This window comes from Penicillium daleae, assembly GCF_028827525.1.
Source record: "Penicillium daleae strain IBT 16125 chromosome Unknown utg000007l_segment0_segment0, whole genome shotgun sequence".
Lineage (NCBI taxonomy): Eukaryota > Fungi > Ascomycota > Eurotiomycetes > Eurotiales > Aspergillaceae > Penicillium > Penicillium daleae.
In genome coordinates this window covers 2,753,608-2,775,064 of record NW_026623155.1, presented here as the reverse complement: position 1 = coordinate 2,775,064, position 21,457 = coordinate 2,753,608, and the positions used below count along the sequence as shown (strand labels likewise).

Below are 21,457 nucleotides of genomic sequence, written 5' to 3'. Positions count from 1 at the left end.
TCCATCTTCAGCCGCGGCATGTCCATTCAAATCTTACCTACGGAGATCCTTCTCCTCATCTTTCGCTTTGTTGGGAACAAGGAACTCGCACAGAACTGCGGTGTTGCAGTTTGCCAAAGATGGCATTCGATCATCAAGTCAATCTTGGTCAAAGACATTCGTGTGTCAGGCCCACAATTCATCAAAATCAGCGACCGGGACTTTCAGTATATGAAGATCTTCACCAGGGCGCTTGAAATCAACATGACGATTAAGCTCCCACCATATGAAATTGACAAGGCTTACGACGAGTTAGCCGACGACCGGCGCCGTCTGAGAAGACTCAAACAGCACCCCAAATTGGTTCAAAAACGCCTCAATCACTTGAGTACTCTGATACCCGATTATTCATCCCTGCGGTCTTTGGTCTTGCGTTTCGGGCGCGTTGGAGACGCTGAGGATGAACGGCAGTTTCCGACGTGTGGAGGTTGGGACCAAGTCTCATTCATCAAAGGCCTCTGGTCCACCAGACTTGCCCATCTAACAATCGAGACTGGCCAAATCGGGTACCCAAGACAGAAAGGGGTCTGTCGCATGATTGCCCAGATAATTCCATCCCTCATATCCGTGCGACTTCAACTGAGGTGGATTTGCGATGAGCTTCTGGATTTCACCCACATTGATGCCACTGAGCCGCCGCCACGGATCAAAAATATTATTATCAGCGACATCATGCATTACATAGTGGACTCTGATTGGTATTGGGAATACAGTATGCATGAGTGGGACATGAACTGTAGTTATCATACCTTGTTCGTGCAACTGGAGAACAAGGCTGAGGAGGCAGTACGACGGCTACCTACGCTCGAGGGCTTGTGGATCGTTAAGCATGAGGGTCGTTGGGCTCGGAGTGTTACGTCACGAGAATTCGTCACTAGGATCGAGAGAACTTATCCAATCGAACCCAGCGATGTGGACGGCTATGACTGGACGATGCCAACACCCTGGATTGAAACCATTGCGTTTTGAGTCCAGACGTTTCATTACGCCTCTATCGGAATGGCTCTTCAAGTCTGCTGCTGATTAGCGGCTTACATAGTCTTTGAATACCCATGATCTATTCCTAAACCCATTATCAGAATTTCTGGTTAGCTCTTCACGAAAGCTTAAGGGAATCTAGGTAGCACTTGAAAAGCGTGAATACGAGCGACGTCTTTGTAATTCACGTTGTGGATGCGGTAATTATTTACTTATTAGGCCTTTTGAAAATTTCCTCAAGGATAGGACACCATAGTTCATCATACGTTCACGTCCTCTATCCCCCTCCAGAACAATGCCCCACTCACTAGGACGATCTTATCATCTAGGATCTTGAGGTCCGGCTCTAAGCCCGAGACGCCCATCCTACCAACAACATTTAGCATGATCTACTTTCAATTATACGATTTTGCGCCTTGAAGAAAGAAGGGTTCAAAGGTAGAATCATCCAGATCTAATTGCACGTAATTCAAGATCATTTTTTATAGAGATAGCTTCATCCCGCCCTTTAATACATCGGCATCCCCACCCGAGGCATCGGACGCCCGCTCCGACCCCTTGCTTCGTTGTCCCCAACTCCAGACGCCTCGTCATTATACCAACTCCCAGCCTTTCATACAACCAGATTGCACAAAAATTTGCATCAATTCTGCGTATTGAATCTGCCAAAATGTCATATTCAGAACCGACTGTTGCGTTCATCGGATGTGGTAAGTCATCAAGTCCCTCACCTGAACAAAGTTAATCGACATTTGACTCATCCAACTTCGCAGGTAACATGGGAGGAGCCATTCTTCACGGCGTACTCGATGCCGCATTCTCAGGCCAAGTTTCAGAGTCTGCGAAGTCACGACCAGTATCCAAGTTCATTGCTTGCACAAAGACGGCCTCTTCGGCGGAGCGCCTGAAGGCGTCTATCCCTGCCGAGCAGCAGCCTCATGTCCAAGTGATATCTTCGCAAGCAGTACCCGTGGGTGTCATGCAATCTGCAGACATTGTCGTGCTTGGCTTTAAGCCATTCATGGCAGAAGATGTCCTGCGGTCAGAGGGGGTGAAAGATGCACTTGCTGGAAAGCTAGTCATCAGTCTGCTGGCTGGGCAGACACCCCAGAATTTGACCCGTATTATACGCGAAAGCGGGCCTGGTGTGGCTTCAGACCCTATTGTCGTCAAGGCTATACCGAATATGGGCGCGCAGTTCCGCCAGTCGATCACTATCATTGAGACACCTGAAGAGCCAATCCCCGCGCATATGACCGAGGTGGTGGAGTGGATGTTCAAACAAGTCGGCGAGATCAAGTACCTTCCTCAAAGCCAGATGGACCTTGGTTCTGTGCTTGTCGGCGCGGCTCTTGCAGCCATGACTGTTCCCATCGAAGGAATTCTAGATGGATGTGTGGCCGAAGGCCTGAAGCGATCTGACGCAATGGAAATGATGCTGGGTGGTCTACGGGGACTCTCCGCCGCTTTGGAATCCGGTATTCATCCTGCAGTTCTTCGGGAGAGTATTTCCTCGCCACGAGGATGTACAATCCAGGCTTTGTTGACTCTAGAGAAGGCTGGAAGTCGGGCAGATTACGCTGAAGCAATCATCAAGGGTACACAACACTTGAAGAAGGCAGATAAATAGACATGCGTATAGACCAGCGGAGTTGCACATGGTGAATCAAATTTGAAGATATGGTGAATGTATATAGACATCTGAGAGTTTCCTAGAAGTCAATTCTGCTTTCGGGGGTATGAAATAGAAAGGATTGCTGTCAACGCCAACTAAAGCACACTAGAAAATGGTGTCGAGCCTTGATCATCCCCAGACGTCACGATCATCCTTCACCAAATCGTCTTCATTCAATACCCGAAGCCCATTCTCACGCTCCTCGCGCCTGCGCTCGCGCTTGGTCACCATTCGTCCAGGTGTGAACGGCGTTACCGGTGTAAACGGCATATAAGCACTGTATGGAGTGGGCATGCCAGTAACGGGTCCGTTACGGTTCTTTGTCGGACGTTCCAGAATGGTAGTCTTCGTTGCCGGTGCACTCTGGAGTGGATATGCATCACGGAACGGTAGATTTGAAGGGGGCTGGCCCGCAGTGGACAGATTTAGTGGTGTTGGCGGGGCCCGGGATCGGCCAGAAGAAGGCATGATCTGTGCAACAGCGGACCCTGCACGAGGAGCTGTTGGAGGCGGTCCGGGATTGTAGTATCTAGGAGACAAGGGTGCTTGATCATGACCGTAGGACCGAGATTCATTCAGATCTGGCGAAGCAAGGGGCGATGATATACCCAGTTTGCGAAGGGGGAATCGCGGGGACCGTAGCTTGGCTCCGTCATGGGTTGAAGTTGATTTTGAACTGAACAGTTTGGAGAGGCGAGACCCAGTCGACTTGGGCGACTTCAACGGCTCTCTATATGAGGACTCCATAGCCTGTGACGCGTGTCGGTCGGTAAACGGGTTTGTATATTGGCTGTCAGGTGAGTTGGCCTGTGAGTCTGCATCTTTCATGGAGATATTGAGTCCCGAGGCCTTCTGAGCATCATGCTCCATAACTGCTGCGTATAGCATTTCCATCTGATCCTGAGCTTTCTGGCGATCTGATGCCACGACCGATTCGTCAACAGTGACCATACTACCGTTGACGGAGGTTTGCGAAGGACGACCACCTCGAGGGATGCTGCCCCACGAGTTATAACCGCCCGCAGTTGGACTAGGGAGACTGTGCACCATGGGAGAAACAGGGCTAGGGTCCATGCTGGCAGTTGGCTTAGCTGGCTGCAGCATTTCCATCTGAAGGGAGTAGTTGGAAGATTGAACCGTCCGACGAAGTCTACGTCCGACAAATAGCAGGAGGGCAAGAAGGATCGCAACAAAGACCAAGTAGGCGCCCGCAATACTGCCAATCTGGATTCCAAATAGTGCCTTATCCAGAGGAGGACGAGGCTCAGTAGAACGTTCAACTTGCTTCGTACTTGATCCGGAAACCAGAGCTATTTGAAAGACCAGAAGGTAAAGGAGTGAGGGAAAAGGGAGAAAAAAGCAACTGGGACAGAAGCCATTGCCGGCACCTTTTGTGACCAGAAGATCAATCACGGCGGGGGAGAGAAATGGGAGAGGTGAATCCAATTTCAAGTGCAGCGTGCAGTCAACTTGGGCCGATCGACATATCGGAGCGGTGGTGCCGTCGAATCTGGTGCGAGCGAGTGGCACATTGTGTTTCCAGAAGTGACGGGGCGGCAGAGCGGGGATGCGATCGGTATTAAACATGGTGAGCCACCGAGTGTGATGATGTGAACTGAGAGTCGGGGCTGCAGGTGAAGCATTTGCCTGTCCAGGCGAGTCGAGGCCTGTCGTTGGTCGCACGTAAGCGCCCGCATGCACGATCATCACCAACGGGCGGCCAGTCAAAAGCCGGAATGACAGTCTCCACAGTGATATCTTGGGCACTCGGGGGGACCAAGCCCTGGCCAATCAGATTGGGAAGATGTAGAGAAAATGATATCCAATGAAAGTGCGGTGCGATATCGTGAATTGACAAGGGCGCTGAAAAGAGTTTGGAGTAGTTTGGGAGTTGGAAGTTGGAACTGTGGAAGATGGGAATAGTGTCAATCACGTGCCCTGTATACTTCGAGCATTGCAGCTTCCTTCCTAATCTTTTCCCTGCCAAATGCGCATACTATTGCTCTTCCTCTTCTTCTCTAAACTCTTCTTCCTTCCTTCTACCATGTCCATCTTCAACCCTCCCCTTCTCCATCAGCCATGGGCCACAAGTTCTCCGTCGTGAAGGGTGTCAAGTCAGAAGATTTCTACAAGCAGGGGAACGCCATCAACGAAATTTGGGTAGGAGATTTCGAGATCATCTCCAGACTCCCCTTTGGCGATTCCGATATTGGCCAGGCTGGTTGGCCACTGGGCACTTGGCCCAAGATTCCGTGGCATCAGTTCATCATTCCTTTGAAACGAGATCTGAACACTGTTCGGTGCCGCAGTCTCAAGTGCCGTGGCAACTCAATTGCGAAGCCTTCGCCAATCTGCGAAAACCCGTTCCTCTTCACCTGCCTCGGACTGCTGCTGTTCCTTCTACTAGCGGCTGTTGTCGGTGTCGTCCTAATGGTGTTGAAACACAGACGAGCTCGTTCAACGCGCCGTCGGAATTTGCAAGCGGAAAAGGCATCGTCGGCTTTGCCTGCATGATCACCGGCATTACTGCACCTTTCCAGTCATCGGACTGACTGGAGACCCTTGAGAATCATCAAAAGAGAATCTCGCCATTCCTTTCGAAGACTAAGAGTACTCATTCAGCAAACCTTGCTTCATTTCTGCTCTCGACTCCACTCGCACCCTCATTCTTGCGAATCGCTCGTCCTGGCCACTGGAAGACACTCATATCCATCAAAATTCTACTCTGCTACACCGGAAAACACCTTCATGGATTGGTTCTTCACATCCCCAGATCTCGTTGAATTGTCCAAATTGCAAGCCTATGGCATCCGCGTGCATTGGGCTGTTTTACTTTCTACGACCAATGAGATCCTTATATCGCGCTTCTTGTTGGGTTCACCCTCACCTGGACCGGCCTGAACTTTGGCTTCGGGATGATTACTGCCTACCGACGACGTACCGAGAAGTATCAGCTCTCAGTCGAAAGCATCTTAAAAGCATATCAACGCAATCCGCAAAACACACTGAGAGGTCTTCAGCTTTATTTCGGATTCATGATGGTTCTCACAGCATGTGGAATTCCCGCCACTCTGATCATTCTTTGGGCAGGGGTCCCCATCCTGTTATACGGCGTACGCGAGCTAAGTTCCGAGGCCTTAGTGTGGTATACTTGCGCTTTCATGTTGATCGACATGGGGACTCGTGCTATCGAGGAGATTTTCCTGTTGATCTGGAGATACAGAGAGATCCGTGCCGTGTGTGTGTCTAGCAAGCCTCCAGGGTTGGGGGGGCGATGAGGATGAAAGGAAGAATTGACCCACGATCGTGACTTGTGGTGATTGAGAAGTCGAATCATTACTCGAAAGAGTCAAGACAAGTTCAGTTTCACCGAGGATTGGTGGACGTGAAAGTCGTGTCATGGCATTACAACTACATCTTCAACTCGGCCGCCAGGAGAGGAGAGGCTTCCCGATTCATATCGTACACACAGCACCATTTCGAGTGCCCCTCCTGTTCATCCCTATTCTATATTACTTATCCCTTGTTAGAGAATAAATCTCTCCAGAGTTCCTTCATTCCATAAACCTTGTCTTTATCCTCCTCGTAGACATGCGCTGACTGTGACGGGCCTAGTGACCCCAACACACTCGACCTTGGAGCAGGCACAGATACCGAAGGGCGTGCACGCTCTGTTGCGCGTCGTCGTATCTCCTCCGCCAGTTGTGGAGCAATATCGGCATAGCAGGACCTGAGCTCGCGGTCGAGATTGACATATGGTTTCTGAGCGGAGCGCGGCGCTTGGAGATTGTATGAGCGGGCAATGGTGTTGAGTTGTTTTACAGCAAGCTCGTGGTAGGAGCGTTCAATGGCCATGTAATTGTCATCGCGCAGTGGTGGAAGATGAAGAATATCCTCCACCTCTTCATTAGTAGAATCAGTCGAAGCCTCAGTCGATGCAGGCTTCGACACAATCCGTCCATCAGATGCAATCTCAGAAACCACATCTTCACTCTGATTATCCCGAAGTGCAGCTTCCATCTTCGCTTTCTCAACTAAGCGCGCCTCAGCCGCAGCATACCCCATAGCCCGCTGCATCTGCGCTTCCAAGGACCCGCCCTGGCTGGCAATCAACATCGCAGCATGTCTCCTCCACTCGGTACGTATCCGCTGTCGAAACCGGCTCAACTCGGATGCAAGTTCCTGCTGCTTCTCGATCCACGGCGGCACAATCTCCTGCTTCTGAATAATCTTGTTCATAAAGTACTCCGTCGTATCGATGAACGCACTATTCGCATTATGATCCGTCTCGGTATTAACGCCCTTCCCACGCTTGATTTTATCAAATTGTCCTCGCGCAATGGCGTCTTCGATCCGCTCGTTCGCGAGTGATGATAGGCCCTGGATGGATATGGGCATGGCGTGTGCGCCAGGCATTAACTTTTCTCTCATTTCTCGCCGCATAGCTGCACGTTGGTCTTCGGAGAGCCCGGGGTCTTGGCTTAATGCGTATTTAGACGTGCGATCTTTGGCGGAGGCGAGGCGGGAGCCGGTTGAGTGCTTGGGTTTGGGGGTGGGTTGGAGATTCACGGGTTGGGGGATCTTGTATGGTGTTCGGATTGGTTTGCTAGCGTCGTCGAGCATGCGAAGGGCTGTGTCTTGGAAGCTTTCTGTGCCTGTCCATCCTGGGGCTATAGCTGTCTCGCGTGTTCCTTGGCCCGCGCTGGCCTGGATTCGAGAGATGTGTACATTAGTTGTATAGATCAAACTGGAGGTTTGGAGGCAAGAGCGTACCGGCATATTGAGAACCGAATGTGCCGCTGCATATTCACTCTTGAAAGAAGCTGCTTTGACTCGTTCTTCCAGTTGTCTTTTCAGTTCCTCTGAGAACCCCGCATGCTCAATGTTGCGCTGCGCTGACCGTCCACCTTCGAGGATCGCATCCTCGGTCATCTGTGATAAGCGGCGGGCCATGGCCCCTTCTTCCTTCTCCTCCTCATGTGCGGTATCATCTTTGCGATTATCTTCTATCTGCGCCGAGGAAGACGCCGTAGTCTGTTGTCTTCGTTGACACGATGCCGAGAAGTGCCTGGCCGCGGGAGCTGTACCTCTTGATGCACGTACAGCTGCTCGACACAACTGAGCACTCCAAATTTGTGACGCCGGCATATCCAGAGACCTTGCACTTAACACTTTGTAAGCTCACTGAGGAGAAGAAAAGGTCCCTCGAATCTGGAAAAGAAACAAGTTGTCAAGTGGCAAGCTAAAGCTGGACCTTGGCCTCGGACTAGACTCCATGCTGCTTATGTCATCCACCTCCGCGGAGCCAAAACTTCGGACAGTTTTGGATTTGAATGTATCCGTCGCAGGCGCGCCATCCTTGATTGCAGTCCACGGAGCGAACCGCAGCACTTGAACCCGTTCAAGCACGTTTCTTCGCATCGAACCTTGTCCGGATCATCCACTCCCGTCACCATGGCTCCCAAGGGCAACGTTACGACCCGGTTGAACCCGCTCCGCCTGAACACCATCAACCACCTCCGTGTTCGCCGACCGAATCAACATGAGCAGAATGCTTGCGTTACTGTCATGTCTTCAATGCTGAGTATGTGCTCCCCTATCTCTGGGGATCGAGCTGGTAGAGTCATCACGATCAGTCGTGGGCGAAGAGCAACCACAGCCACAGCAGCTCCCGTATTCTTCGTCAAGGATCCCTTACTGACCCTGTCTTGCTGTGAACAGACTGCTGGGCCTCCCAAGGCTACGGCCACGAGGGTTGTGCCGCCCTTGAGGCGCAATTGCGCAAGTGCATGGACGCACCGGTACGTTTTCATCTCACCCAGTTACCCATCAATCCGAGGACATGCCGCTGACGTCTCCGTCTCGGTTACAGAAATCGCAAGAGAAGAAGAAGAACACTGTCAACTACCACCTGATGAGAATGTACCCCAAGGTTGTGGGACCGCGCAAGAAGGACGGTGTTTTGGGTTAAATTTCGCTTTCGGGGTGCATTGGCACGGCGTGTCCGTGCCTTTTAAACGAAATCTTCATATGGGAGTTTTGGGATCTCACACACATCTTCCAAAGGCTAGCTTCGGAGTCTGTGGCTGTGTCTGTGTCAACGAGTGTTGACGGTGGCATTTGCGGCACTGGCTACTGCCTTTACTGCCATGTTGTCTGAGGTGATACGGGAGTTGGTCTTGTTTTTTGCGCATCTGTACAGTACTTATACCTACGTGGAACATGGCATCGCCTTTGAAAAGAATTGATTGTATCATTATCATAGCTATGTGCATTCTTGAACCAGAATGATTCCCATGCTCTAATCGATCAGTCCTGCTGAATACTAGACTTTCTGGAACTTCAGAATCAGTTTCTCTCCTCGGGGATGGACAGTGTAAGCATCAACAGCTTCGATATCATCATCGTTAACGATAGTCGTGCGGAAATTGGAGTAAATAGCCGCAGCGACGAGTTTCGTTTCTAGTTGTGTCGTCAGCAAGAAGTTACACAAGCAATTAGGAGGAACGTCACTCCCGAATCCATACCTTGCAGCGCGAGATTACTACCCACGCACATCCGGCCTCCACTACCAAATGCCCAGAACCACCGGCGCCGCTCCTCCAATTCTTCCAGTGAATTCTCTTCTTCCAGCCAGCGCTTCGGCTGCCATGACTCTGGGTCTGGGAAGACCTGCGGGTTACGATGTAGGGAGTAGGCTTGCGCATTGACGCGTGTGCCTGCAGGAATATTCTCATATCCAGCTAAGCTGCAGGAAGGCTCAGGGGTGACTCGAGGTTGAATGCCGGGGATCGGGGCGTGAAGACGGAGTGTTTCCGTGACGATGGCTTCCAGCAAAGGCAGGTTATCGATGGATTTTGCGGGTGGCAATTCCGATGATCCTGGGAAATGAATGGGAGGGGCTAGTGTGAGTAGTTCCTTGCGTAGCTGCTCTTGGATCTCCGGGTTTCGGGATAGTTGCCAGAGGAGGTATGTAAGACCCACGGCGCTCGTTTCAAAGCCCGCGGTGAGTTGGTCGTACATCTCGCATGCGATATCGTTCAATTGCTGGGCTCGATCGGGCTTGACTCCCTCCTTGGCAGCTTGCTTGTCCAGGCTCTGCTTCAACTGCTTGTAGACAATGGGTTCCACAGCCGGGTCGCTCGAGTTGATAGACTGTTCAGCTTTGCCACAAAGATCCAGAGCCCAGGCATCTAGCATGTCGTTGGCTGCATCGCAGTACTTCGGAATCACACGAAGACCCAGGCACTTCATCCACCCGTTCAGGTACGGCATTTCCTGGTGGTAGAACTCGAATGGCTTTCGACACAAATACATGTGAAGCCAGTGTTTTCTAAATGAATGATCTTGGAGGTGATTGGTGCCATTTTGAAGACCGAAGAGGTAACAGGAGACAAAGTCCATTGTCAACCCTTGATTGAGGTCGTGCACATCAAGGGACTTGCCCGAATCCGCAGCTTCTTGCAAGATGGGTAGTAGACGGTCCAGGATGACTGCCTTGGAGACCAATCGCAGGTTGGGGGATGTCTGTAGCATTGACTTGGAGTAGATATTGGATAGCATCCTCTTGCGGACAGAATGGGTCTTGCTTCCAACCATGGTGAACATGCTCACGGTCCTGGTATATCAAGGACTATCAGAATCCAGTCCAATATAACAGAGGAACGACACCAGTGATGGTAATAACTCACCCAAGTGACCCAAAGACCCGAGGATACCAGTCATGCTTCTCAAAACCGCCCGTATAGACAGACTTGATACCACCATCGACGCAGTTCACCGAGATCTCAGACGGACCCAATCTCACAATAGGACCAAGTCTCTCATGCGCCGCCTGGATCGTCCGGTTATTCTGCATCCGAAAACGCCTCCATAACATCCACACCGGAGAAACAGGCACGCTCCAGTGTGCATTCGGAATCTTAGCCAGTGGCGAGATAAACGCAGGGTAGATAATACCCTTGTATACCACCAAAGCCACAAAGGCAACTGCCAGTAGAGAAGTCATTGACACAGCCATATTGCAGAATCAAGTGAGCCGATACAGAACGTCCATTCTCTGTGTGATGCTACCCGAGTGTGACCAACGTGCGCGGTCAGTAATGGCGCGAGCAGACACTTATATATGTCCACTTTGGATTCTGCAAGTTTAGGTAATTGAATGAGGACCCCGCGTGAGGAGAGAAGGTGTGGAATCGGGTCTGGTCCGAACTAGTAACTCGAGGAGATGGCCTGCGCCAGGTGGATCCGCTATTCGGTAGAGATTCCAGAATGTATCCAATCAGATGAGCCAGATTACTGCATAACCCCACCCTATTGATAAGGCCGATAAGCCAACGAGAAAATGACATAATCAGCTCGGAGACGGCCGCGGAGAATGCATTTCAGTCAGAGTAATGAAGCACGTGTACGGAGGACAGTCACTAAGATAATAGGAATACTTATGGACGCTGGTATTGAGAATAGCGTATAGAGACATATTTTTTGACATTTTTGCACAGACTAGAAGAAACAGGAGTGTGTGCACGTGAGGCGCAACGAAGAGACCAGCTACGTGCGCGGAGACGAGATATTCGAGACAGTCCCACTTTGGACCGGTGATTGAGTGGGGAAAAGAGAGAAGTGACGACAGGTATTCACAGAGAGCATCCCTTGAATTTTGGGAATACGTATCTCCCAACTCAGTTGACGAGCTTGCTGAAAATACCACCGGCTCCCTCGCTAACATCATCGGGGTAGACAAAGAATGCCAGTGCCAGGATGATATACCTGTAAGAAAGCCAGTCAGCGGATGAGAACGTGGGGGAAAAGCTGAAATAGAAGAGACATACATTCCCAGGCACATGCCACCCTCAAGATAATTCGACTTTCCATCCTGAATCAGCAGAGTCACGACCAGTCCAGAAATAAAGAAGGCGACGGTCTCAAAGGTCTGGAAGTGCAAAGTCATCTCGATGTTCATAATCCAACCCAGGATAACCAGGAAGGGAGTGACAAAGAGAGCAATCTGCAAGCTGCTGCCGATGGCGACTCCAATCGCGAGATCCATCTTGTCCTTATATGCAACCACCACCGCAGTAACGTGCTCGGCGGCATTACCAACGATCGGAATCAGGACCAAACCAATAAAGGTCTTGCTCATGCCAGTCGTTTCCACGATACTATCAATGCTGCCGACCAGGTAATCGGCGCAGATAGCCACCAGGATAGTCACCACGATCAGGGCGACAGTGGCAGGAATCGGGTTGAGCAGACGCTCCTCTTCCTCCTCTGCATCCTCACCCTCAGCAGTTTCAGCATCGTTGCTCTCTTCGAAGAGATAGGCGTGGGAGCGGAGCTGGAAGTAGAGGTACATCACGTAGATGATGAGCAGGATGATGGATGTGCCGTGGGACAAAATCAGTACGTTGTCACGTGCGCTTTGCTCGGATTTGGACAGGGCTGCGTAGAGGGTGGCTGGGATGATCAACGAGGCGGATGCCACTGCCATCAGGGAGGACATGGTGGAGGCGACGGTACTGTTGAAGGACTGCTCACGGTGACGAAGACCACCCACCAAGAAGCAGCAACCCAGGACCAAAAGGATATTGGAGAGAATACTACCCAGCATACTGGCCTGAACGACACGGATCTGGTTGTCCTTGAGAGCAATAATGCTGACCTATAGTAGCATCAAGTTATCAGCATTCCCTTCATCTCAAACCTAGCAAGCCATCTCCAAGAATTCAAAGACAAGCAACCGCTTACAATCAACTCAACAGCATTACCAAAGGTAGCATTCATCAAACCACCCAAGGCCTGGCCCATCGTGGCAGCCAACTCCTCCGTTGCAAAGCTCAGCAGGGAAGCAAGCGGAATAATAGCAAAGAAATTAAGCACAAAGATAGCACTCGAATCCCAACCGAGCGCCCCCGCAATAATTCCCAAGGGAACAAAGACCAAAAGAATGTTCACATAATCGCGGACCAGAGTCAACCAGGTCAAACGCACGACCTGTCTGGGCCAACGCACCCAGACACGATCATCCCCGGGATGATGGTGGTGACCACCATGCTCCGTCTGCTCATGCGGCGAGAGGCCAGAGAAGGAAGAGGAGTGTCCAATATGACCCAACAGGGCGGTCCGCTCACCAGCCTCAACGCCGCCATTGCTAGAGGAACTCATTTTCCTAGTGGGCCCGAAGCTATAGCTCCGCACTTGCGAGCGAAACCCAACGGACGCTAAAAGAGCGGGGAACCGGGAAGAGATATGTCAGCGAGAGGTGCAAAGGGTAAGTCGCCAGTTGCACAGGATCATTTGGGGGGAAGGGGCGGAAGGAGGGATGATGGTGGCGATAGACCGGACCAGGAGGAAGGGAAAGAGGAGGAAAGTCAAGTCCAGTCCAGAGGAAGAGAGGAGATGTGGACCTACACATATTCTTGCTTTTCAAACGTGAGCCACGAGCCAAGCCTTGAAACCACGTCCAAGGAAGTCAAATGGAGGAAATTGGCGGGGGTTCCAGCCACAAATCCGTGGTTCCAGTCGTTTTAATTTGCGACTGTGACGGTACCGAGCGGAGGAGGAATGCCCCGTGGTGGAAAAAGGGCAAGCGCAAGGACCAGGTTTGATGACGGAGGACTGGGAAGGTGGATGGGATGGGATTGGGAGCGATGGAGAAGCGATGGAGAAAACTGGAGGTGCACAGCCTCGATTTGTCGTTGCAGCATGGGGACACTAGAGAGCTTGGGAGGAATCAGATTATTGGAAACTGGAAAATGGAGAGCTGGGGAGAAGCTCGGACGCGCATCGGACTCCACTTGGGACGGGTTTGGACCTTTGGAGGGATGGCGATTGGGTCCGCTCGGGGCCAAGGAAATGCACTGCCACACAATGACACAAGCTAGACGATGCCAAGCAGTATACGAATCAGACAATAATCCACTAACAGTGATAGTATAATAATATGTGGCTGGTCATTTTGAGACGAGGGGTATTGACAAGACAACAAAGTATAGACTGACTGACGAAGCCAAACTATGCAGAGATAGGAACTATAGTAGAGGCAACATGGTATCTATCTCATAAAACCCCTCACAAACAAGAAACGAGTCCTCCGATCCATAGATCATCGCAAACAAAAAAAGACAACAAATAGAAAAGAAAGAAAAAGAGGTTGACTCAAAAGGGGGAGAATCCAAAGAAAATGAAAAAAAAAAAAAAAGGGAAGGGAAAAGTTACATCAAAGGAGTAGTAAGTCACATCAAGAAGAGAAGAGAAAGAAGGAAGGAATTGAAGAAAGAAGAAGAAGAAGAAGAAGGGAGCGTCAACATGAAAAGTCTGGGTATGTAGAAAAAAGAAAAGGTGGAAAGCTGTAACCAATACCGACACTACTACTCCTCTTGCAAGGTGCCGTTAGCTTTAAAATCCATACGACTAGTCTTCCGACCAACCCCCTTCAAAAGACTAAACCGCCGGAACACCGAATCGCGCATGCCATTATTGTTGGGTAGATTATTGACCGGCTGCGCAGACACCGACGCCAGCGACGCCCCGTTCAAGCTGCCGGCCAAGTCACGACCAGTGTGGGCACTGTCCCGGGTCACTGGGCGCGCATAATCGCGCGTAGAAGGGATGGTAGACCATCCTCCACTCGACGCAGGGGTTGGTCGCTCGGATGGGGAGCCGACAGCACCGGTGGCAGTTGGTCCACGATGCTGCGAGCCCGCGCGGCTGCGTCCGTCGTGGGACTGGGCGGCAGTGTCGCGGGATGCACTCCGTGAGGGACGCTTCTTGGGCGATGTGCCGTGAACCTCCTCACTGACAGCAGCCACGGATGGAGAGGAGCCCTGCTTAATCTTTTCTCCGCCGAACCAGCTGCGCCGCTTGTCACTCTTACCACCTCGGGATTGACTCGTGGCTCGGCTGTGGATAGTGGCGGTGTCGTCCTCGGTACCCTCCTCGAGGTCACCTGTGCCATTCTGAGCCTTCTCCGGGGATTGCTGGATGGTGAAAATAGAGTTCGAGGCACCGTGTGACCGCTTGAATGGGTTGATAATGCTGATCCGATGGCTGACCGACTGCCGTTCTGAGCGCTTACGGTTGTGTGTATTACCCCGGGATGCCCGGATAAGTTCTTGTTCCGGGCTGACGGAGCGCTGCACAGCCTGTTTAAGACGCGTCTCTGTTGAGGGGGACCGATGAGAAGGCTGTGTGGGAGTTGGTGATGAGAATTCCGGCGGGGTAGTCGAGAGGGATGCAAGTTCAGGCTCAAAGGCCGTCTCGAAACGACGCAGGAGCTCGGCCTGGGTAGCTTGTTGAGCTGGGCGCTGATAAAGGGAGAGCGCGTGCTTGATGGCCAAGGCATGGTCGATAAGAGCAACTGCAAGAGCATTCTCCATTGGGTCCATGGTCTCTGGCTCCTCCTCTTCCTCATTGATCTCGGCATCAGCGTCCTCAGTCTCTGCCGTTTCACCCTCATTGCTTTCCTTGGTACCTTGAGGACCACCCAAGAAAGCGCGGTAAACCGCAACGCAGTTGGACGGTGATGATCGCATCTCAAGCAACTGTTCCAGCGCCTCGGTCAAATTCGACAAGCCATTGTCCTCGCCCGATGCCGCCCGACGCTCCAGAATCTGCAATTCCTGTGTCTTGCGCCATGTCCGTTCGATGGCAGTCTGCAGGGGAGACAGGGCGACCTCCTTCACAGCAATAATCTCGCTGCGACGAAGGATATTCGGGAATGGCTCCGCAGTACTAAAGATAAGTTTCTCAACGTACTGCTCACGCACATCCGAGCTGTTGGTGTGTCGCCGAGAGGTGGCCGAGAAGCGAGTTGGCTCCGAGATCAGCAAATGTTCGCGAACGGACCCAGGCACCTTCGATCGTTGATAGACGGAATGAGAAATGTCACGATGGGCCGTGACACCGGTGATCTGAAGGAACTGGCCCTCGTAGTCAGGGATCTCACCCGACGACATGATCTGCGCAGTAGGGTGCTCCCGTTGCATACGATCCACGAACGATGCCATGCGCTCCGTGGGGGAACCTTCAAAGATGAACTCCTTATCCCGGAGGCTAGGCGGGAATCCGAGACCCTTGTAGACAACGCGGAAGTACCGGGGGAATTGCTTGGTGCCCTTGGCGACAGAGTCGTAGATACGAGCCATAGAGCTCTGCGCCCGGGATAACTTCGCAAAGTCCATTGTCGTGCTCTCGTAGTGTGCTGCGAGTTCTTTGTAGCAAGCCAACGCAGGGGACCAGGCCATGGCGTTCTCAAAGTGCTGGATGATCGAAAAGTACAAAGACTCCTTTCGCTCGAACGCAGTCTGTGCTGGGAAGGCCGGCGTCATCAGCTCGGGAAGAGGCTTGTTAACATCCCACTCGTAAAGGTCAGCGTGGAACTGGAGTGCCAGACCAGCCTCGGTGAAGTTGTCACAGGCGGCCTGGTGGTCGGCGAGTTCATGAACGTAACGAATGAAGATATCCTCACGACCCATGTCCTTCATGTACTCCATCAGCTTCAGTGCATGCAGACTTTGGGTCGAGGAACTGCTCTGTGAGGCAACCAGAAGGTCGAGCAGTTCATCAACGGTGGCAATGAGACCCTTGACAGCATTGAACAAATCCTCGTCAGATTCCACATCCCCTTCAAATAATTCCAGTAGCTCGCCAATAAAGATCTTCTGGCTGACGCTCTCGCTCATATGCTTGACCTTGAAGAGTGAGTCTAGACTAGAGATGATCTCGGTCTCGATGATAGAGATGTCCTGGTTCAAGTCCCACTCACTGAGAATCATCGTCCGGAGAATGTGAACGGCAACATGACGAAGACCCTCGTGCACGCTCAAACACAGTTCAATGATTGGGGGCACCAGATTAGGTACATACTGAACCTGATACCCACCCAGCTTCTTCAGACTGAATCGTTCTCTTTCCTCATCGGTCGTGTCCCAACCAATTGCATCCCATGTAGATTGCAAAAGGTCGGCACCCTGCTCACGAACATCACCCGCAATCTTCCAGACCGCGCGGCGCTTCTGCTCGGGGAATGTTTCCAGGGCTAGGGCATCACTAGAAATCACCTTGAGCACCGTCGTGAAGAATGACTCCCAGAGATTTGTATCAAAGTCGTCGGCGTCATCAGCATCAGGAAGCAATTTGTCAATCAGGAGCAGAGCAAGGTGCTCCAAACTCTTGATCGTTGCACGATGGTTATACACGTGAATACTGAACCAGGTCTCCGGATAGGCCTCGCAGTCGAGGATAGAGTTGTGGGCCTCGAGAGCCTGGCCAACAAACGTTGCTAGCTCCAGCTCCTTCAGGTTGGGAGTCTTGGGAGACACGATCTTAGAAATGGCTGCCATGATGGCCGACAACTCGACCAAGGCTTCATCGAATTTCTGAGGGGTCTTGGAGACCTTGACTTGGAAGGGGAAAGACTTGCTGAAGAGCAGGGACAAAAACTCCGTATCATCCACCCCCTCCGCAGAAATAGCACAGTAAGAGGCAACAATGCTCGGCATGAAATCGTAAAGCTGAGGATGAAGCTGGTTCAGCAACTGAGCCACAATTGCACTGCTGAGGCGAACCTGGTCGCGGTACTGGTCAGAGACGCTGGTAGTAGAACCCCAGTAGGGTGCCAACCAGCCCACACAGCTAGAAATTAGAGTCTGTCTCTCCTCTCCGGAGGAGAAGATTTCAAACTGGGTGTAGCTCTGGATCAGAACCAGCTTGTAAAGAACCAACATTCCCGTCACATCCTTGCAGGAATCCATGAAACTCAAAGCAATCATAATCATCTCATCGCGGCCAAGGACCTTGGAAAGTTCAGGTAGCCATGAGTGGAAGTGCTGCACAATCAAGGTCTTGCTTCCGACCAAAGCTGGAGAGGTGTTTTTCATGAGACTTTCCATAGACTTGAAGATCGTGTGCAAGTCTCGGTTGAAGGTCGACTGAACCGAGGTAATTCCGATACCCTCTTCCTTTGCTTTTTGCTGCTCGCGGGCATTAATGATGAACTTGAGCAGGTGTCGTCCGACCTTGAACGCGGCACGGAGATTGCGGGACTGGTGGACATCAGTGGCAGCATTCAGTAGGCGCAGGTAGCTCCGAATCAGGCATGGCGTAACAAAGGGGAAATTGAATTGCTCATCCGCATAGTGGTCAACCAGAGGGCCCAGGTTGAACCGTCGGTCATGAACGATGCCGAGTACAGTAACCAGGTTTTTGAAAATTAGATCTTCGTATTCTTCGTTGCCAGCATTCTCCACCAAAATACCGAAGAGTGCGTCGAAAACTCCACGTAGTTGCTTGACAATCTCCATTTCGGGAACGAACAGCAAGCGCTTGAGGGTATTAAGTACTTCGTCGACAGGCCGCTCTTTCCAGTTCATAAGGCTCAAGATGACCTGATCCTGTGAGTACTCCGTGCTGCAGAGGTGAGTCTGGAGGCGCAGAGTTGCCAAAGGTCCTGTAACCGCTTCGTCCTTGGCCGACTCGTTTTTGCCCAGGGCACTCCACGGAAGGTTCAAGTACGCTCCCTTGCCGTTCTCGAGGCTGGATGTCTGCTTGTCATAGGCATGGAGCAGCAGAGAATGCTGGCCATCTCGGATGAAAGCCTGCTGGTCCCAGAGAGGCATCCACGCTAAGGCAAACGGGAATTCTGGCGCATCGGCAACGCTCATAATCATGTGCGAGCCGGGAATTTTCTCGGTGGGAATGTTCAGGCGAATAGTTTGATACCAGGGCGTACCCCGTTCGGCAATTGTCGTCCGCCACGCGGTGTGTGAAGTATGGGCGGATGAAGGGTAGACGCATTTGTCCACCCGCGCACCAGACGCATCGCGAACTTCTAGTGTGAGCTGGAGGTTGCGAAGATCGGTAGTTGGCTGCAGAGGAATCTGGCCAGCTGTTGGGTGAGACAGAAGGGCATCTGTAGGGAAGACAGCTTGCGAAATCGTCACGTAGATATCTGACCGCGGCTTGGTGGGGGCCTTGGAGAAACCGATGCGGCGGGTCTGCACAACATCCTGAAGGATTGTTGGGTTCTGACGCACAAGGGCTTCCTGGTCGGTACTCGTGAAGGGATGCAGATTTATGTGCAGACGAGCGGTATTAGCACGTACATACCGACCGTTCGGGCTAGGGAGAAGGGTATGAAGTAGCTTTTCAAACCCATCAGGGTGTCCCTCGCCTTCTTCACCTTCATGGGAAGGAGACCAGATGTTGATGACAGATTCCGTGTCCCGGTCTTGTCGTAAAATCGGAGACACCTCCAGGATACCCACACCAATGGTCCGTATGGTAGAGCTCTCTTTGATAGTGGCAGGCTGGGGTGTGTTTGGCTCTTGCGGGGCGGACGAGCTGCTCGATGACCGCGGAGCTCCTGAGGTAGCAGACCTGGGTGTTTGATCCAGACTGGGAGAGCCCCGAGACTTAGGTGCCCACATCATGCTGCGCCGAGTTCGCAGACTGCCTTTGACCGATGGCTGGATTCCACCAGCAGCGGCTGGTTTTGAAGCACTGGACCCTTCGCGTGATATCGACGATCTTGAGACGGGTGTGTTATCAACGGTTGATCGAGACTCTGCTGCACGCACAGAAGCAACGACATATAGCTGGCGACCATTCGGGGATCCATCCCCGATATCCGTTGCAGCGAGTTCCGTGAAAAGCGTTTTCAATTTGTTGCTCTGTGTCAAACTGACAAACTTGTCAGGAGAGGGAATATCCAGGCTGTATGTTTCAGACAACGGATTGAATGCGCCAGAGTCGGACCGCGAATACAGCTGGATCCCGAGAGAAACAGGTCCAGGGGCATTGCCTGACACTGCGTTGATTTCCAACAAGAGGTGGTTCAGAGCAGTCGTGTCAGAATGGGTAACCGGGCTGCTATCGAGCATGCTCATTTCAGACTGGAGCTTTGCGAGTTGAATGGCCGAATCTTCACCCGTCAACAATCGACCTCGCTGCTCAGGATCCCGTACGATAGTATCCCCGCTCAACATTTTGTTGGCTCTCACAAGCTTCCAGACTGTCTCATCCCGAAGTGCCTCCTTCTCTTTACCAGTCAACACATTGTGCAGCAATTGGCGTCTAGCGAAATCCAGCTCTTGGACGATTGTCGACATTTCCTCCAACACATCATACTGGCGAGCCAGTAGCAGCTCGTGCAAGTTTGTCGAGTGCCATTCACGCAAGCAGGAGGCGATTTCGTCGACCAATGGCTCCGTTAGCGACGTGGGCGTCTCGTCGCCAACTTTAAGCATCGGCACGGGGGCAGCGGGCTTCGGCGCATCGGGGTCGCGGGGAGTCAAAGTCACGGGCGTGTGCGGTATCGATCCGGTTCGGAAGGTATGCGCAGATGGCGGATTAGATAGATCGGACTCGTCTATTTTGTGAATCACAATCTGTGCTGGTTTGCCCTTCTTAGCGACTATCACGTCCGACACCTCGCCGCCGGCCTGGGATTCGGTGACCGAGTAGGCCACACTGCTGCGCGACACTAGATCGGTCTCTGGTCCCGATAGACCTGGCAGGGTCAAACGATCTACGCTCTTCCGATCGCCATTGAGTAGAGCTTTATATCCTTCGCCGTCGCCGAGAACTTCCCGGATCTCGACACAGTTCCGCGGGAAGATACCCGAGAAGACGCGGGCCTCCAGTGTCTGACCCTTGGTACTCGTCAAACCCGCCAGCAATGACGGTGGCGCAACAAGATAACCGCGACACCATTCGCCATTTGAACCGCCCTGTTCAATAATATACAATTCATCGCCAAGTTCGAGGGGGAGGTCCGCGGGAGAAGAGGGGTGGAACGGGTAGATGGCCACCGCAAAGGCGATGCGAGGCAGTGGCCGCCAGGGCATGGCGGCGACGGCGCGACTGGTCTAAGCCGGCGCTATCTGAACAGACTCGGCCACGAGCTTCGGCGCTCAGGATTGAGATCCAATCCCCGCAATGGGCGGCGGACTGGGGAATTCCGATCGCAAGAATTCCAAATCAAGGGAGGGCCGGGGGTGGAGGTTCGCGAGTCACGACGCGAGAATGTTGGTCTGGTCAATGGAACGCGACATACAGGGAAGATTCCAGCTCGTTGGGTCCGGGGAAAGAATTCGAGAGGAATGGGTTGTGCGATCGAAGGTATGCGACAGCTCGAGAGATCTAGCGGGTCATTATTAGGAGGCAGGAGTTTGATGGTGGTGGTGGTGGTGAGTATGTATCAATCGGCATGGGGCAGTTGGGGGCCAAAGGGGGAGGAAGGGTGTTTGAAGAAGAAGCAAAAGCAGGTGCAGACGATCGAAACAGTTGGCACGATCCCTCGACACCGCAATCGACGCCTCGAAGGGTCCAAAGAGTCGCATTGGGTAACCGTGCCCCCCCCCCCTTGCGAAACCTTTCGCGTTGTGGAGACGATGGGCGAGGAACAGTGGGGAAGAAACCAGGGGCATTGCTGGAAGAGGAGGAGGAGACTCACAGTTGAACAACGGGCAAGTACACACACCGCATGGATTAAAGGAAAGAAGATCGAGAAGAATCAACCGAGTGTAAGAAAAGAACGGGGAAGAGACGAGAAGAAAGAAAAAGATCCCCGAGATCGCAAATCAGCGATCTTCACTTTCTCTCCCCACACCGACCGCTGGGATGACCAGATTCATGCTTAGCCCAATTGGCAAGCCCGTGAGTTTCGGCTGGAAAGGATAGCTACTGCTAGATGTGATCGCGACTGGCCCAGTGCAATTGGCCGGTTCTCATACTGATATTTAAGTTTCTTATCTGTCAAATGGG

The 21,457-nt window shown here is 52.1% G+C and overlaps 9 protein-coding genes across 9 annotated transcripts; 4 read left to right on the top strand and 5 right to left on the bottom strand.

The window, feature by feature from the left end:
- Positions 1-18: 18 nt before the first annotated feature.
- Positions 19-1,008, top strand: N7458_008180 (F-box protein; the record flags this gene model as incomplete). The annotated part of the gene is made up of 1 exon (XM_056911562.1): positions 19-1,008. The coding sequence occupies one exon, from the start codon at positions 19-21 to the stop codon at positions 1,006-1,008; it is 990 nt and encodes a 329-aa protein (XP_056764388.1).
- A 679-nt stretch (positions 1,009-1,687) lies between these two features.
- N7458_008179 (pyrroline-5-carboxylate reductase) lies at positions 1,688-2,647 on the top strand (the record flags this gene model as incomplete). The annotated part of the gene is made up of 2 exons (XM_056911561.1): positions 1,688-1,727; positions 1,791-2,647. 2 exons carry the CDS (start codon positions 1,688-1,690, stop codon positions 2,645-2,647), a joined length of 897 nt encoding a protein of 298 aa, XP_056764387.1.
- A 174-nt stretch (positions 2,648-2,821) lies between these two features.
- On the bottom strand, positions 2,822-4,279 carry N7458_008178 (uncharacterized protein; the record flags this gene model as incomplete). The annotated part of the gene is made up of 1 exon (XM_056911560.1): positions 2,822-4,279. One exon carries the CDS (start codon positions 4,277-4,279, stop codon positions 2,822-2,824), a length of 1,458 nt encoding a protein of 485 aa, XP_056764386.1.
- A 492-nt stretch (positions 4,280-4,771) lies between these two features.
- Positions 4,772-5,206, top strand: N7458_008177 (uncharacterized protein; the record flags this gene model as incomplete). The annotated part of the gene is made up of 1 exon (XM_056911559.1): positions 4,772-5,206. The coding sequence occupies one exon, from the start codon at positions 4,772-4,774 to the stop codon at positions 5,204-5,206; it is 435 nt and encodes a 144-aa protein (XP_056764385.1).
- Positions 5,207-6,208: 1,002 nt separating this feature from the next.
- Positions 6,209-7,840, bottom strand: N7458_008176 (DnaJ family domain-containing protein; the record flags this gene model as incomplete). Its single annotated transcript, XM_056911558.1, has 2 exons — positions 6,209-7,399; positions 7,466-7,840. 2 exons carry the CDS (start codon positions 7,838-7,840, stop codon positions 6,209-6,211), a joined length of 1,566 nt encoding a protein of 521 aa, XP_056764384.1.
- Positions 7,841-8,146: 306 nt separating this feature from the next.
- On the top strand, positions 8,147-8,663 carry N7458_008175 (mitochondrial 37S ribosomal protein mS37; the record flags this gene model as incomplete). The annotated part of the gene is made up of 3 exons (XM_056911557.1): positions 8,147-8,276; positions 8,414-8,493; positions 8,565-8,663. 3 exons carry the CDS (start codon positions 8,147-8,149, stop codon positions 8,661-8,663), a joined length of 309 nt encoding a protein of 102 aa, XP_056764383.1.
- Positions 8,664-9,017: 354 nt separating this feature from the next.
- On the bottom strand, positions 9,018-10,712 carry N7458_008174 (cytochrome P450; the record flags this gene model as incomplete). Its single annotated transcript, XM_056911556.1, has 3 exons — positions 9,018-9,154; positions 9,220-10,310; positions 10,384-10,712. 3 exons carry the CDS (start codon positions 10,710-10,712, stop codon positions 9,018-9,020), a joined length of 1,557 nt encoding a protein of 518 aa, XP_056764382.1.
- Positions 10,713-11,373: 661 nt separating this feature from the next.
- N7458_008173 (calcium/proton exchanger) lies at positions 11,374-12,856 on the bottom strand (the record flags this gene model as incomplete). Its single annotated transcript, XM_056911555.1, has 3 exons — positions 11,374-11,461; positions 11,524-12,353; positions 12,440-12,856. The coding sequence occupies 3 exons, from the start codon at positions 12,854-12,856 to the stop codon at positions 11,374-11,376; spliced, it is 1,335 nt and encodes a 444-aa protein (XP_056764381.1).
- A 1,205-nt stretch (positions 12,857-14,061) lies between these two features.
- N7458_008172 (guanine nucleotide exchange factor DCK1) lies at positions 14,062-20,538 on the bottom strand (the record flags this gene model as incomplete). Its single annotated transcript, XM_056911554.1, has 1 exon — positions 14,062-20,538. The coding sequence occupies one exon, from the start codon at positions 20,536-20,538 to the stop codon at positions 14,062-14,064; it is 6,477 nt and encodes a 2,158-aa protein (XP_056764380.1).
- Between the last annotated feature and the right edge of the window lie 919 nt (positions 20,539-21,457).